This window comes from Podarcis vaucheri (assembly GCF_965113315.1).
Source record: "Podarcis vaucheri genome assembly, chromosome: 9".
In the NCBI taxonomy this organism is placed as follows: domain Eukaryota; kingdom Metazoa; phylum Chordata; class Lepidosauria; order Squamata; family Lacertidae; genus Podarcis; species Podarcis vaucheri.
In genome coordinates, this window is record NC_138767.1 from 61,160,262 (window position 1) to 61,175,703 (window position 15,442).

General features: G+C 42.7%; 1 protein-coding gene across 23 annotated transcripts in view; it reads left to right on the forward strand.

Annotated features, from left to right (window-relative positions):
* The first annotated feature begins 1,897 nt into the window (after positions 1-1,897).
* The window catches only part of ATP10D (ATPase phospholipid transporting 10D (putative)), a 68,129-nt gene continuing 54,584 nt past the window's right edge, over positions 1,898-15,442 (forward strand). For 7 of the 23 annotated variants that reach the window (XM_082238044.1, XM_082238024.1, XM_082238025.1 and 4 more), the window contains exon 1: positions 1,935-2,263. Coding sequence is in view for 8 of the 23 variants with exons in the window: in XM_082238023.1 (XP_082094149.1) it covers positions 2,035-2,110 (76 nt within the window). In the remaining 15 variants the exon portion in view is untranslated. Of the gene's footprint in view, positions 2,264-6,871; positions 7,853-15,442 lie in introns of those variants that run through there. The other 16 variants (XM_082238029.1, XM_082238040.1, XM_082238038.1 and 13 more) reach the window with 6 other exon arrangements.

A 15,442-nucleotide genomic window follows, 5' to 3' on the forward strand; every position in this document is an offset into this window, starting at 1 on the left:
GGAATGATAGGATTTTGTCAGGGGACTCATTTGTAAATCTGGGGACTGTCCCCAGGAAACGGGGATGTCTGGTAACCTTAGCTTAACTCTCACTGGCATAAAAGGTTCATACTCTCATACTCAATTAATTCTGGTTAGTTATCACTTAACAGACTTAGTACCTTATGATATTCCCAACCAGGCAAAACACACCAAATGGTATTTTATCTGAAATACAACAAATGTGGCATATGTTTTGTGCCAGATGGTTAAAGTAGTCTATAAAGTTTGTAGGTATATACCTATTGGGAGAGGGGGATCTTCATAGTACAGCCAAAGAAAATGGTTGAGGATTCTAAAGTGCATTAATGATATTAGAAGTGGAACTAGCATGGTAGGCACTTTCGTTCTAAAGTCATAAATAAGAGTGTGACCTTCTGCTTTTTGCATCAGAGACTACTGATTTGGGAGCCTGACTATCTGAAGGACTATCTGTACCAATATGAGCCTACCTGTGCATTAAGATTGATGTCTGAAGGCCAATGGGTATTGGGAGCATGGCTTTTTGGGGTGGTAGTTCCAAATTTATGGAATTTATTCTCCCTGGAAATCCATCTGGCTCTGCTCCATCATTATTAGTTGTTGTTTTTAAAGAAACATACTGTATTTTTCCATGTACTGTATAAGATACCCCCTATTTTGGGGGACTCATATTTAAGAAAATGTGGGGAGATGACCCCATGTATAAGACACCCCCTAATTTTTTACATTATTTTATAGTAAAAAAACCCCTAGTCTTATACACAGAAAAATGTGGTATTTTAGTTTTCATCTACGTTTTTCATAATTGCACTTTGGTTTAACTTATAATTTTAAGGGGTTGTGTGTTTTCAGATAAATGATTTCATGTTGTTGTGATTGATTCTGGAGTTGTACACCACAGTGTGAAGATTGTTATGCCCTGAGAGTTGATTAAGAAATATTTTAATAAATATTGGTATCCAGATATTAATTTGGCATTCTAGCCAAAGACTGCCTTGTCATGATACAAGGTGAGGCAGTTACCTCAGCAGGTTTGGGATACCACTGAAAGCAATAGTGTGGGAGATTGTGTCTTGGGAATCAGATTGATTCATAATCTGACCAGAAGACTCCCACTTATTTGCCAAGGGGTGGTACTCTATGTTAACTAGTGACAGAGGTTGTTGTTCTGAGTTTTTTGGCAACAAAATGACTTGGGTGAGTCCTGATCTTAGTGATTCCCAGTGTGCAGTGCCTGTCTGCCAGGCACCAGGTGAAAAGTCTGGAGAAGACAATTTAGGGGGGCGTTCAGGACTGTTAGTCACATAGAATAAAATGCGGAGATCTCATTTCTGTCACAGTTGCTGTTAAATAAAGTGGGGGGACGGGACTAATGGGAACTCCTGGATATTCAAATACAAATATTGTATTTCTAGGAAGGCACTGATGCTTAACAAGAGTTACTAGGATCTCAGCGGGACTTAGAGCCAATAAAGACAGAAGGAGTAAAAAGGGGGCAATTAGACAGAAGTTAGCAGCTGCAAAAAGAAATATGTGAAAGAGAAAAGTAAACACAACGACACAGAAGTTGCCACGGAAGCCAACGCTGCATTGCTCTAAACGGGTCCTCGTGGTGCAGAAATAAAACTGCTTGCACATTTGCAAAGCTGAGATTCCTGCTTTTGGGGGGGGGCTGTGGACTAGATGACTCTATGGGTCCCCTTCCGGCTCTACAGATCTGGGATTTCTGTGCTAGAGTTGGGAGAAGAGAAACGCTTGAAGGAGGCGTCAGAAAGGGCGGAGGCCGGGTCCTTGCAAAGATTGGCTTTTGTGGAGGCGATTCGCTGTCCCAGCCTCCCCCCCCCCCCAACCTCGGTTGGTTCTTCCTACTGCAGCCGGCGAAGTGGGCGGGGAGGGGATCGGCTCCCAGCTGCAGGCGTCCGGCTGCGAGCTTAGGTTTCGGACCATAGTGGGAACAGCGGCGGCAGAGGGAGATCCTTCGAGTGCGCGGGGAGAATCGAGGCCGTTTCTGTGATGCGCCCAGGGGGAGAGGTAGTAAGAGGCATCTTCTCGTGCGAATTCATTCTCTCTCGTCTTCCCCTTCCTTTTGGTGCGTTGCTGATTCCCTTTCTATCCAGAGCGTTTTGCCACCCATCCCGCTCTGTCGGAATCCCCTTGACATAGTCAGAAAGTTCTATTCTCCTGGCTTTGCTTTATTAAATCGGGGTTTTACTGTACTTGTTATTCATCTAGAAAAACGAACGTAAGTATTCCTCAGACGCCCCTCTCCAACGCTGCAAGTCTTGTGCATCTTTATTATAATATACTGTATACACCTTTCACCCTAACGTCCCAGGGGCAGGCACGTTATAAAATTACAGTACCTGGTACAGGAAGCCGCACTGAACTTTTAGGATTTACTTCTGAGTAGGCAGAAGTAACCTAAGGAAGGTTTTATCACAGCCGCATGAGGTAAACCTGTGCATCGCTCAGAATGATTGATTCTGTTTTGTCTTTCAGTTTTGTATCTTTGAAATAGACCAGGACAGGTATAGGTGTGTATTTGCAAATTAGGTTGGTGTCCTTCTATTTGTTGAACTTTATGGGAAGTTAGAACAGTTTTGGGGAAAGTAGAATAAAGCCTCATGTGATCTTTGTAATTATGGACGCAGGGCAGAGCTGTATGGAGTTTGTAAGCTGCAGTTCAACGTTTGCATTTCATTAGGATGGCCAATCTTTTTGGCGAATGTGTGGTAAGTCAAATCTAAAGTATAAGCACAAGCGTCCCATACTACGTGCCTTGTGTGGCTTTGCCTGTCCAATCTGAGCTGCAGAATAGATAGCAGCACAGTTTAGGAATGAAAGGCAGGAGAGTTGATTGACTCTTATCCTGTGGTCAGGCCTGCAGGCTTTCCTGCACTTGTCCAGGTGTGCCGCAAATCCCCACTGCCTATTTGCCACAGGTTCTCCATCCGGTTATTGGGGCTTTAACATTTGCATTCAGTATTAAGGGTTCTGTCTTTGGGAAAGTTCAGCCTGTGGCCTCATGGCACAAGCAAGCTGGATTTTCTTGTTTTGCCCCTATTGAACATAGTGAAGTAAAGAGAGGGAATTAAATTTTTAGACAGAATTCTGAACATTTGTATAGTACTTCCATACATTTAAAGAGCTTCCATGCATTATCTTTTTGCAGTCCCTTAGAACTAGCAGTTAGTGTTATTGGTCTCCATATTGCATGGGTGGAGGAGATAAAGAATGAGAAAGAGTGTGTGGCTTGCTTTTAGACCAGCAGGTGAATTCATTGCAGAGGCAAAATTTGAACCAAGGAATTCCTGACTTGTAGATCATTCTCTGCTGTGAAGACACCATATGATTTCCCCCAAAGAATCTTGGGAACTGTAGTTTGTTAGGGTTGCTGCAAATTGTAGCTTTGTGAGTGATAAACTAGTTCCCAGGATTCTTTGGGGGAAGTCATGCGCTTTAAACGTATTGAGCCTGGTGGTCTTATGATTTTTGTTTGGGGGAGTGTTTTTGGTAATGGATTAGCTTTGATGTTAATTTGTACTTTTAATAGAGATGGTTACATATATATATAATTACTATTAATTGCCCTGTGTTTTGGATTGTAAATTCCCTTGAGTTACTTTGATGATTAGGCAGGGAACTATAAAATATTTATTTTGTAAAATAAAATAAAAAAACCAGTACCCAGGAAGCCATTTAGAGTTCCCTAGCTACAAACTAAAGATTTCCTTTGTGCCTTTAAATCTCCTGGGAGATGAGGCAGTTTCGGCTTCTCCCACCTGTTTTTCATGTGGGCACTATCTATCTACTTCCCTTTCCTAGCTGTTGCATTGTAGCCTAGAGACCTGTTTGCTACAGCAACCTTAACTAGAACACACTAGCAAAATGGCAGCAATCAGCATTGTATGTGAGTATTTTGCTTGTGGGATTCTTGTAGCAAAAATAACAATGAAAACTAGATGCTTAACTCAATAAGCTGAGTGTCAGTAAAGCATGTAGGATCATGCCCTGTTCTAATGCTGAGTGAATAATTATGCGTCAGACCATGCTGCCCTGCACAAGATAATTAGGCTTCCCATTTTCTGAGTTGATTTCGTCAGATCATGTGAAAAGGGTTTTGATTTTGTTGTATCTTCCCCACTCCCAGCCCCAATGAAAGAATCATAATCAGATTAACACATGGCTGATGACAGCATAGAGACCTGAAGTGCCATGTTTGTGCTACAGCTTGTTTAAAGTGGAAGGGTTAATAAGACTCACTGTGACATTGAGTTAGGCCTGCATTTCTACTTGGTACACTGGCCTGGTTTTCACAAAATTCTAAACCATGATTTAGTTCGTAAACCACCAGCCCTCTGATTAACAGCCAGACACACAGATCCATTGTGCCACAAGAAGTATCCCCTGAATGAAGTATCCCCTGTCTTCCTCCTGTGCAGTTGGTTTGCAGGAGGTAATGTCATTGATCATATTTTCCCCTTTCTTAAAACACTCTGGGTTCAGTGTTTTGCTTTTAAAGTCTCAGGTCACTCACTATACTGTAGTCCTATTGAAATAAACAGGTGTTAACTATGCTTACATAGTGATTTATCTGCTAAGGTCTAATTAATTATGTACCTCATAACCTTCAAATACAAGACTGGAGTTTTCTTTTTGTTTTGTTTTACTATCTATTATATGTTTGTGTTCTCCCCCCCCCTTTTTAAAAAAAAATATTGATTTTTTCCACTAACAGCAATCCAATATAAGCCACATTAATACAATACCAAATTTTAATACAATCAAAAGAGCCCATTATCCAATTCCAAATTAAACATTTTGGGTGACTTCCTATTTTCTGTTTCTCAGGAGATGATGATGTTACTTCGTCCTGTTCCAATCCTCTTATTTAATCCAAATAAAACAGTTCTGATCTTAATCCTTTAACAGCCACTGATGTGATGACTTTCGTTCGTACTTAACTATGCAAGAAGAGTTTATATCTTGTAACTTTCTGTGTGAAATGTTTTGTTTTTTTTAACATTCGTCCTTCCCTTCATGTTGTAATCTATCATTTGCAGCATTCCTCCCCCCCCCCCTTCAAGGATTCAGTTCTTGTTGCACCACAGCCTCACACCATCTTGCTTTTCCAAACTGAAAGAGATCTGGTGTCTGTCCATAGCTCCGGGCAGACTTTCAGCATTTTCTTCTTTGATTTCTTTCTCATCTGTTAATAAACTGGTGTTTCGCCAGTTTCACCATAAATCAAAGTTAGAGTCCTCTTTAGAGGGTAATTCCACAAATCATTCCGATGTTTTCACACAGTTCCATTCTTTCAATCAATCCGTAAATATTATGAAGTTCTTGTTAATTCCCTCTTGCCTTCCATTAATAATTGCATTCCATTAATAATTACATTCCATTAGTAGTTAATTTTTTCTTCGATGAAGGTTTGCTGAATCATAAAGTAGCATATATAATGTAACAAGAGAACAAAGGCTTCCCTCCACCTACATACCAATCCAGTTATGGCGAAAATCCTCTCTAGATCAAAACCTTGGCACTCAGTGGCTGATTCATTTAGCAGGTTATCTTGTCTCCTTTGTCCAGAACACACCTGTTTCTTAAGTCCAAATTCAGATCCATCTTAAAAAAACAGAAGTACCTCCGCTCATGGTGGCTGCGTTGAAGAGTTTCCATTACGTGCAGTGCTATGCACTCAGTGTCTCCCCCCCCCCCCACCGATAAGGGTAAGTCAAAAAATGTGTGAGAAAATTAGAGTGCCTTTTCTCCTTCTCTCATCCCTTTCCCTAGCCACACAGTGGCCAAATGGATCCCGGGAGCATGGGGTAGGGGTGCTGCACGGCCAGTGTCCACTAGTGTGGGATGCGCTGTTCACCATGGCAGCGAGCACCAGAAGTCCATGTTTGTCTTTCTTCAAAACTGTACTATTACAGCTCTGATTGATGGTCCTTTTACTGGTGGTGCTTCAGGAGTTGGTAGGCACTCTCTCTATTTCAGTATTTTCTTGAGCTGCCTTGGCACACCTAGTATGAGCAGATGGTTCATTTTTAAAAAATCTAAGAAAGACCACTTACACATCAAAAAAAGGGACACTCATCTTCATAAACAGGAGGCAAAAAGAGGCCACATATTTGCATATGCCAATTTATTTTTGTATATATGCTAATTTGTGAATAATTACTATAATTTCAATGGAAACCCAGTACAGTGGTACCTCGGGTTACATACGCTTCAGGTTACATACGCTTCAGGTTACAGACTCTGCTAACCCAGAAATAGTGCTTCAGGTTAAGAACTTTGCTTCAGGATGAGAACAGAAATCGTGCAGCAGTGGCGCAGCGGCGGCAGCAGGCCCTATTAGCTAAAGTGGTGCTTCAGGTTAAGAACAGTTTCAGGTTAAGTACGGACCTCCGGAACGAATTAAGTACTTAACCCGAGGTACCACTGTACATCTCACTGTCATGAGGAAGACTGTGACCAGGTGACCTGTTTGCCTATGGTGTTAATAGCCAAGGCTGTTGATCTCCCTTATTAGACTGGACTTCAAATAGAAAAATCATTCAAATAGAGGACAGTCCTCTGGCAGCTGTCTTCTGTAAGGTGGGACACATATCCCTTCCCCACATATTCCACCAATTTAATCATTTTCACAGTGATCCCCGCAGTACACATGCTCCTCTGTTTTCCTCAGAAAATCAGCTTGCTCTTCTTAGTTGTCTGTGTAAGGAGACTAGGCCTCTGTCCTCCTTGATACATTTTAGTATTAAAGTAAGGCTGTGGAAGGGGGTCTTGGAGTCGGAGATTCAGCGTGAGGCTGATTGAGGATCTTGGGAGTCTGAAGTTAACGGTTCTGGGGAAAGAGGAAACGTTCTGAATCTGACTTCCTACAGACTTCAGGTTCCATAGGGTCGGTGGTCTGAGCCTAGTAACAATTATTTTTAGGGTCCAGAAGGGAAGGACCGGCAGTTGTACACGTGTGTGTGTGTGGCTGAGAGGAGCAGGCAAGTGTGGGAGCAATGGAATTCTGGAGCAGTCACATGACTCTCTTTCCAGCTCTTCTAGAATTTGAGAACAGTGGGAGTTAGTTTATAGTTCTGAAGAGGAAGTAACTGAGCTTACGGAAGGCGGTTGCAGCTCAGGGGCGGCCCAAGTTTCTGTGCCAAAGGAAATCCTGCCAATATCTTCCAATGGTTGAGAGCCACAAGGCACAGCCTCGCTGCTGTTTCTCCTTCTGCAACGATCCCCATACAGTACCTTCCCTAGTTATATCTTCTCTGTCGACGGACCTGGCTGTCAACACTGCTTCTTTATTCCCCCTATGATTCCCACCCCCTTCCTTTGCCAGGGCCTTGCTTCCCCCTCTCCCTTTCCTCAACTTCAGCCAGGCATAATACTATTCCTTTCCCTCTGCTTTCCAGCGATTACTGCTTCCTCCTGAGCCTTAAGCCCTACCCCATGCTCCCGGGATCCATTTGGCCACTGTGTGGCTAGGGAAAGGGATGAGAGAAGGAGAAAAGGCACTCTAATTCTCTCACACATTTTTTGACTTACCCTTATAGATCAGCTTCTTCCCTTCATCTTTCTAAACCTGTCAGGAGCCGCACCTGAACTGCACGGCAGCCATATATGATTTGTGAGAAACGGTTTGACCGCCTGGGCCGCAGTCCCGTAATCCAGTATTTTTCCGTTTAAGAATTATGTTTAGAAAGCCTGCTGTGCTGCTCCTTTTGCAAATCCCTTCAGCGGCGATGGCTAAAGAGTCGCTAAATGTTGTTGCATGAAAAATAATGTTACTTTGCTTTGGAGCTGTGTGGATCCAGAATAGGTAAGGTGCTATTTTGCTTAGACCACTTGGTTTGTTGTAGCGGTTGCTAGGCTGGAGAAATCATTATGGGTCTGGTCTCCTAAAATGTGGCACCAAGCATTTGAAAGGCATTCAGCCTTACTAAGCGAGTGGCACTGTTCCCCATAAGTAAGGGGATCGTGGATGTAGCCAAGGGGGGGCAGGGAGGGGCAGCTGCCCCCCAGGAAATAAAAATCAATAAAAATACATAGTAAACTGAGGTTCTTCCCCCCCCCCAACAAAAATCCTGGCTACGCCCATGATGGGGAGACCATTTGTCCCCCAGCAAATGGTACCACCCAGGTATCTTTGGCATTGTCTCTTTGGGATAGCTTTGGGTGTTGTCCCAAATGTGGTGGGATGTGGGATGTCTTGTGAAGGTCTTAAGGCCCCTTGGTAGCTCTAGCTACGTACTGAGTTTTGTGAGAAGGCTTTTGAGAGGGGGGAATGTCCCAGTTCAGTGGTACAACACCTGCTGAGCATCTGCTGTTTAGATCTCTTGCATCACTGTAGGGCAGGGGTCAGCAACATTTTTCAGGCATGGGCCGGTCCACTGTCCCTCAGACCTTGTTGGGGGCTGGACTATATTTTGAAAAAATATATGAAAGAATTCCTATGCCCCACAAATAACCCAGAGATGCATTTTAAATAAAAGGACACATTCTCCTCATGTAAAAACACGCTGATTCCCGGCCCTTCTGCGGGCCGGATTGAGAAGGCGATTGGGCCGCATCCGGCCCCCGGGCTTTAGGTTGCCTACCTCTGGTGTAGGGCAAGGAAATATTTCCTATCTGAAGCTCTGGACGGCTGCTGCCAATCAGTGCAGACAGTACTGAGCTAGGAGGAGTAATGATCTGGTTCAGTATAAGGCAGTTTCCAACTCTACTACTTGGGTCATTGCAAACATCGAGTCAGCAAAGAGGGCCAAGACTCTTCCGAGAGTGGTCATGGGGATTATCAGTTTGTTTTTGTTCTTATTTTTATTATGTATTTTGTTTTTTATGTTGTCATTTTGTGTTGCAAACCGCCCCAAGATCTTTGGGTGTAGGGAGGTATGCAGATTTAATAAATAATAAAACAATACTAAATAAAACTTTATGTTGGCCCTTACCGTGTTATTAGCTGGCCGAAAGGGCCTTGCTATTTTCAGGTGTGCTTCTCGTTTTTTAGTCAGCAGTGGCTCTGTGCACTGAGCAGTTTCATTTCTGGCAGAAATGTAGCAGTGGGTGGCTTTCCTCTTTGTTGCGTCTCCTTGAGCTGCACCTGATTTTCTACCTGTTGCTGAGCTGTTGAATGCTCAGAGCTGCCCTCGGGGGCCGGGGAGGCAGCACCCTTATATATACTTCTCCATGGTGAGGTTTGTTATCTGGATCCAGTCCTCCTCGTGCAGAAAGATTGCGTAAGCTGCTTATCGACTTTCTCTGCACACTGAAGAGCAATTCGGCAGTGTTCCTTGTGGCAGAAACAACTATATTTGGGTCAGGTTAGGGAATGCAGCCCACCAACAATTTGACTTTCTAGTTCCTGTATGTATTTCCTGAGAAAGTTCTCCACACTTAGGGCTAGAAGGTTACGAAACGGAATCTGCCTTGGTTTAGCACCACTGATTTCAGGACACTGCAGGAGAGATTTGCTGAGTCAAATATTTTGGGTACATAAACAGAGGGGACAAATGTACTGATGTGGTATTTCTGGGTGTCCTCTCAGCTAGAGGGCTCTGAAGTTCCCTTACTAAATGCACATGATAGACTGCAGAGTGATCTAGAATAAACATATAAGGAATCTGCAGGAAAACCCCATAGGAATATTTTGGCAAATCCATATTGCTGAGGTTACACCTACACGGCAGTTTTTGAAAGGCACTGAGCTTCGCACTTTACTTGTTAAACAAGTTTTGTTTGCTAAGTAGTCTTAAAGATAAGCAGAGCTGTGGTGAAGAAGTACTATAGATGCTTTGGGTATACCTCCTTGAAGACTCGCACCCGTATATTAAAAAGGTACACTAATTAGAATTTGGACTTCGAGCACTCAGGATGTGGGAGGGAGGGAGAGGCAGACTTTCATTATTTTACTTCCCATTATAAATACTAGTCACTCCTTCAAGTGCAAAAGGAGTGACTAGTATTTGAAATTGAATTCTGAGGTACTGATTAAGACACCTAAAGGCTTTAAAAATTACCGTAATAATAAAATATAAGAGCCCCTTGAAGCAGACATTGGCCATTATGTCTCTGTTTTTAAGTATATTATAGTTGATTGTTAATAGGTTATATCTTTTTATTATTGTCCTTTGAGAGACTATGAAGTAATTGGGAAGAGTTTGGTATTATCTTCCATTTTAAGTGGGACCAGTTCTCACTGCCTGTGCTATGTTGCTTTTGGTTTTTCCTTGCTATTCTTATGGTTCTGTGCATGTGTTGAGTAGTGGATCTCCACTGTCGGTGGGGGGGGGGGATTATTTAACCACAATCACATTAATTCCCTGGAATTAATGCAGACCATTGCAGGGAATTTAGCCCTGAGAATTGGCCTTGAGCTGTATAGGACTGATCTCTGTTTCAAATTTTAAACTCACTGTCACAATATGTAATAACATGACTAAGTTAGACAAAACAACACTTTTAAAACATGATAAGTTGCTCTCATACAGGTTAAGCATGTACAGTATTAAGGTGGATAAATAAGTATTTACTAGACTGTAATTTTATGCATGCTAATTGCCAGAGTCACACCATGTTTACTGTACTTAGAAAGTCCAGTTGATTTTATTCTACCTTTATAGCTTTGTCTCAGGTTATAATGACAGTTAAGATCAGATAGTATGCTACAGTGGTACCTCGCAAGAAGAATGCCTCGCAAGACAAAAAACTCGCAAGACGAAAGAGTTTTTGGTTTTTTGAGTTGCGTCGCAAGACGAATTTCCCAATGGGCTTGCTTCGCAAGACGAAAACGTCTTGCAAGTTTGTTTCCTTTTTCTTAAAACAGTTGAGACTTGACTTCGAGTAGCAACTCGTGCTTCGCAAGACGAAAAATTCGCAAGACAAAAAAACTCGCAGAACGAATTAATTTCGTCTTGCGAGGCACCACTGTACTTTATTTCTTTTAGGGTGATATCCATCATTAGTCCTGTTCAGAGTAAAAGGTAAAAGGACCACTGACAATTAAGTCCAGTTGCAAACGACTCTGGGATTGTGGCACTCATCTTGCTTTACAGGCCGAGGGAGCCGGCGTTTTTCCGGGTCATGTGGCCAGCATGACTAAGCAGCTTCTGGCGAAACCAGAGCAGCACACAGAAACACTGTTTACCTTCCTGCCGGAGTGGTACCTATTTATCTACTTGCACTGGTGTGCTTTTGAATTGCTAGGTTGGCAGGAGCTGGGACCAAACAACGGGAGCTCATCCCGTCGCAGGGATTCGAACCGCTGACCTTTCGATTGGCAAGCTCAAGTGGCACAGTGGTTTAACCCACAGCGCCACCCGTGTCCCTCCGTTCAGAGTACACCCATCTAAATAAATGGAAATCACTACTACTATGTGTAGGGCTAATCTTGGATATCACCATTAAAATAATTCAATTCTGCTCAGTGTATGTTGGTTTAATTTTTAACCTTTAATGGTTTAACCTTTAAAATGTTTAATGGTTTAACCTTTAAAATGCATTAACAAGGTTTATATAAAGACATAATTTGTGTTCATATGGATTGCCGTGACTATGAAAGATGCAGAGATAAACTCTAATTGATGCTGATTAGTATCTGGAATGGTAGGTAGCTCTGGGGCTTGTTAAGACAAGACCTGGATCAGGTTATCCACAGATGTTTATACAGGTTCCAACATCTCTGTAATGTTTCACAGTATCAGAAGCATTTTTCTATTTAAACCTTGCTTGTGTGTTCAGTTTGGTGAATGATAATTCATGAACTCTTCTGTAGACAATGGATTCTATGGTTTTCCTGAATAACGGAATCTAACAAGTTGGTAGGGCTTTTTAAGGGTGAAAACTTGTTTAAGAAGGGATGAATTTCGGATATTTGTGTACTACCTTTCTGTTTGTAATTAACAGTTGATTTCGATCTCCCCCAGTAATGTAACATTTTTTTATCTCGACCTTCCCTTCCTACACACCCTCTATTTACCCTTCCCTTCATTCATCCTTGCCATCTCTTTCTCTCCCCCTTTGCAAAATGAGCATAAGTTATGCCTCAAGTATTTATATGCCATTTAATATTTCTAAGAAAAGACAAAGTTACAGAATGGCTCCACTTTCATCCATTGCACATTTAAAATATAAACGTATAGGTCATAGTAGCAACCTAAGCTTCACAAATAAGGTAATGCTAATATAGAACCAAACATCTACCTGCACCACTCAAATTGGTAAATACAGTGGTAGTTGGTAACTGGAAAGACTGACAGCCAAATCTAGAATAGAGCCCAGGAAGTGAAAGGGTAAGTCGTCATCTCCCACCCTTCCTGTTGCAGGCATACTCATAGTTGCAAAGAGCTCAGTTGCATTGTCATTCCTGAGATGTTGGAGTAGGCTGAAGAAAACGTGGCTGCAGCAAAGGCTGTTGGTTTCTGACAGTTTGCCCCGTCTTCCCTGAATGAGATTAGTTCCTTGAAAGGTTCTTATTTGGCCCTAGGAAGTTATAGGTAACTAATGAGCTATCTGGAAAACTAGTTCATGGGCTGCAGATAGACTGCATTGGTAGTTGTTTCAAACCAGTTGCATACTTCCTCAGAGGCCCTTGTCCACATGCCCTGCTTTCAGAAGTTAGGTGGGCAGCTGCTGGAGAAAGGGCCTTCTCTGTGGTGGCACCCAAGCTCTGAAACTTTACTCCCAGCCATGTTCACCTGGTGCCTTCACCTCTCTATCTTTTAGGCATCAGACAACATCTGCCCTGTTCTTACATTGGCAATTGGGATAGGGTGTACTAAAAAGCAGTGTTAGAAACTCAGATATATGTTAGATGCCAAATGGCTCCTTGAACCAGGGTTATAGTCGCCAAAACAGAATGCTTAGTTGCCACTAAGGATGGCTACACAGTTGTATTTTTGAATACGACGTTTTGGTTCCTGAAATTCATTCTGATTGTGCAGATAAAATATAATGGATAGAATTGTACAGGATCTGTTGCTAGTGTGTGAAAACAGCCAATAATATCCAAGGATCCCCAGGCATCCACCTCCAGATGGTGGAGACATCAGGCGCTATCCTGGCACCTAGGATTCTTCACTTGGTTGCAAGTGGCTGATAGGCAGGTGCAAGATGCACCTGGCGAATTTCAAATGCTTCTAAAAAGAATGGCAAAAATACCCACCAGAAACAATGGGAGCTCCCTGAAGGACCACAAGAAATAATGGGAACAGCAGATGTCAATTGATATGACCAGGCACCATGGAAATAAATATGTTGTTGTTGTTGTTTAGTCGTGTCCGACTCTTCATGATCCCATGGACCAGAGCACGCCAGGCACTCCTGTCTTCCACTGCCGCCCGCAGTTTGGACAAACTCATGCTGGTAGCTTCGAGAACACTGTCCAACCATCTCATCCTCTATCGTCCCCTTCTCTTTCTGCCCTCCATCTTTCCCAACATCGGGGTCTTTTCCAGGGAGTCTTCTCTTCTCATGAGGTGGCCAAAGTATTGGAGCCTCAGCTTCAGGATCTGTCCTTCCAGTGAGCACTTAGGGCTGATTTCCTTAAGAATGGATAGGTTTGATCTTCTTGCAGTCCTTGGGACTCTCAAGAGCACCATAATTCAAAAGCACCAATTCTTCGGCGATCAGCCTTCTTTATGGTCCAGCTCTCACTTCCATACATACTGGGAAAACCATAGCTTTAACTATACGGACCTTTGTTGGCAAGGTGATGTCTCTGCTTTTTAAGATGCTGTCTAGGTTTGCCATCGCCTTTCTCCCAAGAAGCAGGCGTCTTTTAATTTCGTGGCTGCTGTCACCATCTGCAGTGATCATGGAGCCCAAGAAAGTAAAAGCTCTCACTGCCTCCATTTCTTCCCCTTCTATTTGCCAGGAGGTGATGGGACCGGTGGCCATGATCTTCGTTTTTTTGATGTTGAGCTTCAGACCATATTTTGCGCTCTCCTCTTTCACCCTCATTAAAAGGTTCTTTAATTCCTCCTCACTTTCTGCCATCAAGGTTGTGTCATAAAAACAGGGAAATGGCTCCCATTGGTTCCAATGGACATTCTTGTTATTTCTTTTCATAGGTCAAATCTGAAGTAATTCATTTTAATGCCTATTTGACTGATAATGAATTCCTGTCAAGAGACTTGGGCAAGGCCTACCAGCATTGTAGGGATTTAAACTCGGGTCCCTGATGTTTCAAGTGCAATACAGTGGTACCTCGAGTTACAAACGCCTCAGGTTTTAAACGCTTCAGGTTACAAACTCCGCTAACCTGGAAGAGTTACCTTGAGTTGAGAACTTTGCCCCAGGATGTGCTGGTGGTGCAGCAGCAGCAAGAGGCCCCATTAACAAAAGCACGCCTCTAGTTAAGAACAGTTTCAGGTTAAGAACGGACCTCTGGAACGAATTATGTTCGTAACTAGAGGTAGTACTATATCCTATCCTCTGAACCACACTCAAGACAGATACTGTTCTACACAAACACTGGAGATAGGATAGCAACTGAAGCTACCAAGGATTGGGTTCAGAACCTATCAGTGTCATTCTGTCTAAACTTTATATGTGATTTATTAAAATGAAAGCACACACAAAAAACTTCCCGGTTGCAGGTAAGGGGGTGGAGAGAATGGTGACTGGGCCATTTCAGGAGGATATGGATTACCTGGATCTGTTTCAGACTTGGTTCAGGCATTGTTTGGGACTGAATCAGCCTTGGTCATCCTGGTGAATGACCTGTATCAGGACAGGAGGAGTTCATCTTTGCTTCTGCAAATGTAGCTAGTAGCAGCTAAGTGACTGCTGTGGGTCTTACCACAGTGGTGAAGCTAAGGTTAAGAAAAGAGTGACGCTCCTCTCCGATTCAGTCCCAAACAGTGCCTGAACCAAGTCTGAAACAGATCCAGGTAAAACCAAGGTAATTTGATTTTTTTTTTCTTTTTTAAAAAGTGGATTCCATTGAGTTTTGTACACTCTCAAGTGGTGCAGTAAGGAGTAACGATAACAACAAAAGCAAAAATATCAGTCTCTCGCGATTTGTTACAAACTAATGCATACACAGGGAGGAGAGAAACAAGGAATGGAAACTAAAGATAGTTAAGCACATTAGTTAATCAAATCTCTCCAGAAATCTGAATCTCAGGCTGGTGGTTTGGAACCTGTAGATAAGGAAATCATGCAGGCAGAGGGCCTTCTCGGTAGTGGCACCTGCCCTGTGGAACACCCTCTCATCAGATGTCAAGGAAATAAACAACTCTCTGACTTTTAGAAGACTTCTGAAGGCAGCCCTGTTTAGGGAAGTTTTTAATGTTTGATCTTTTACCGTGTTTTTAATGTTATCTTGGGAGCCGCCCACAGTGGCTGGGGAAACCCAGCCAGATGGGCGGGGTATAAATAATAAAGTATTAGTATTAGTATTATAAATGAC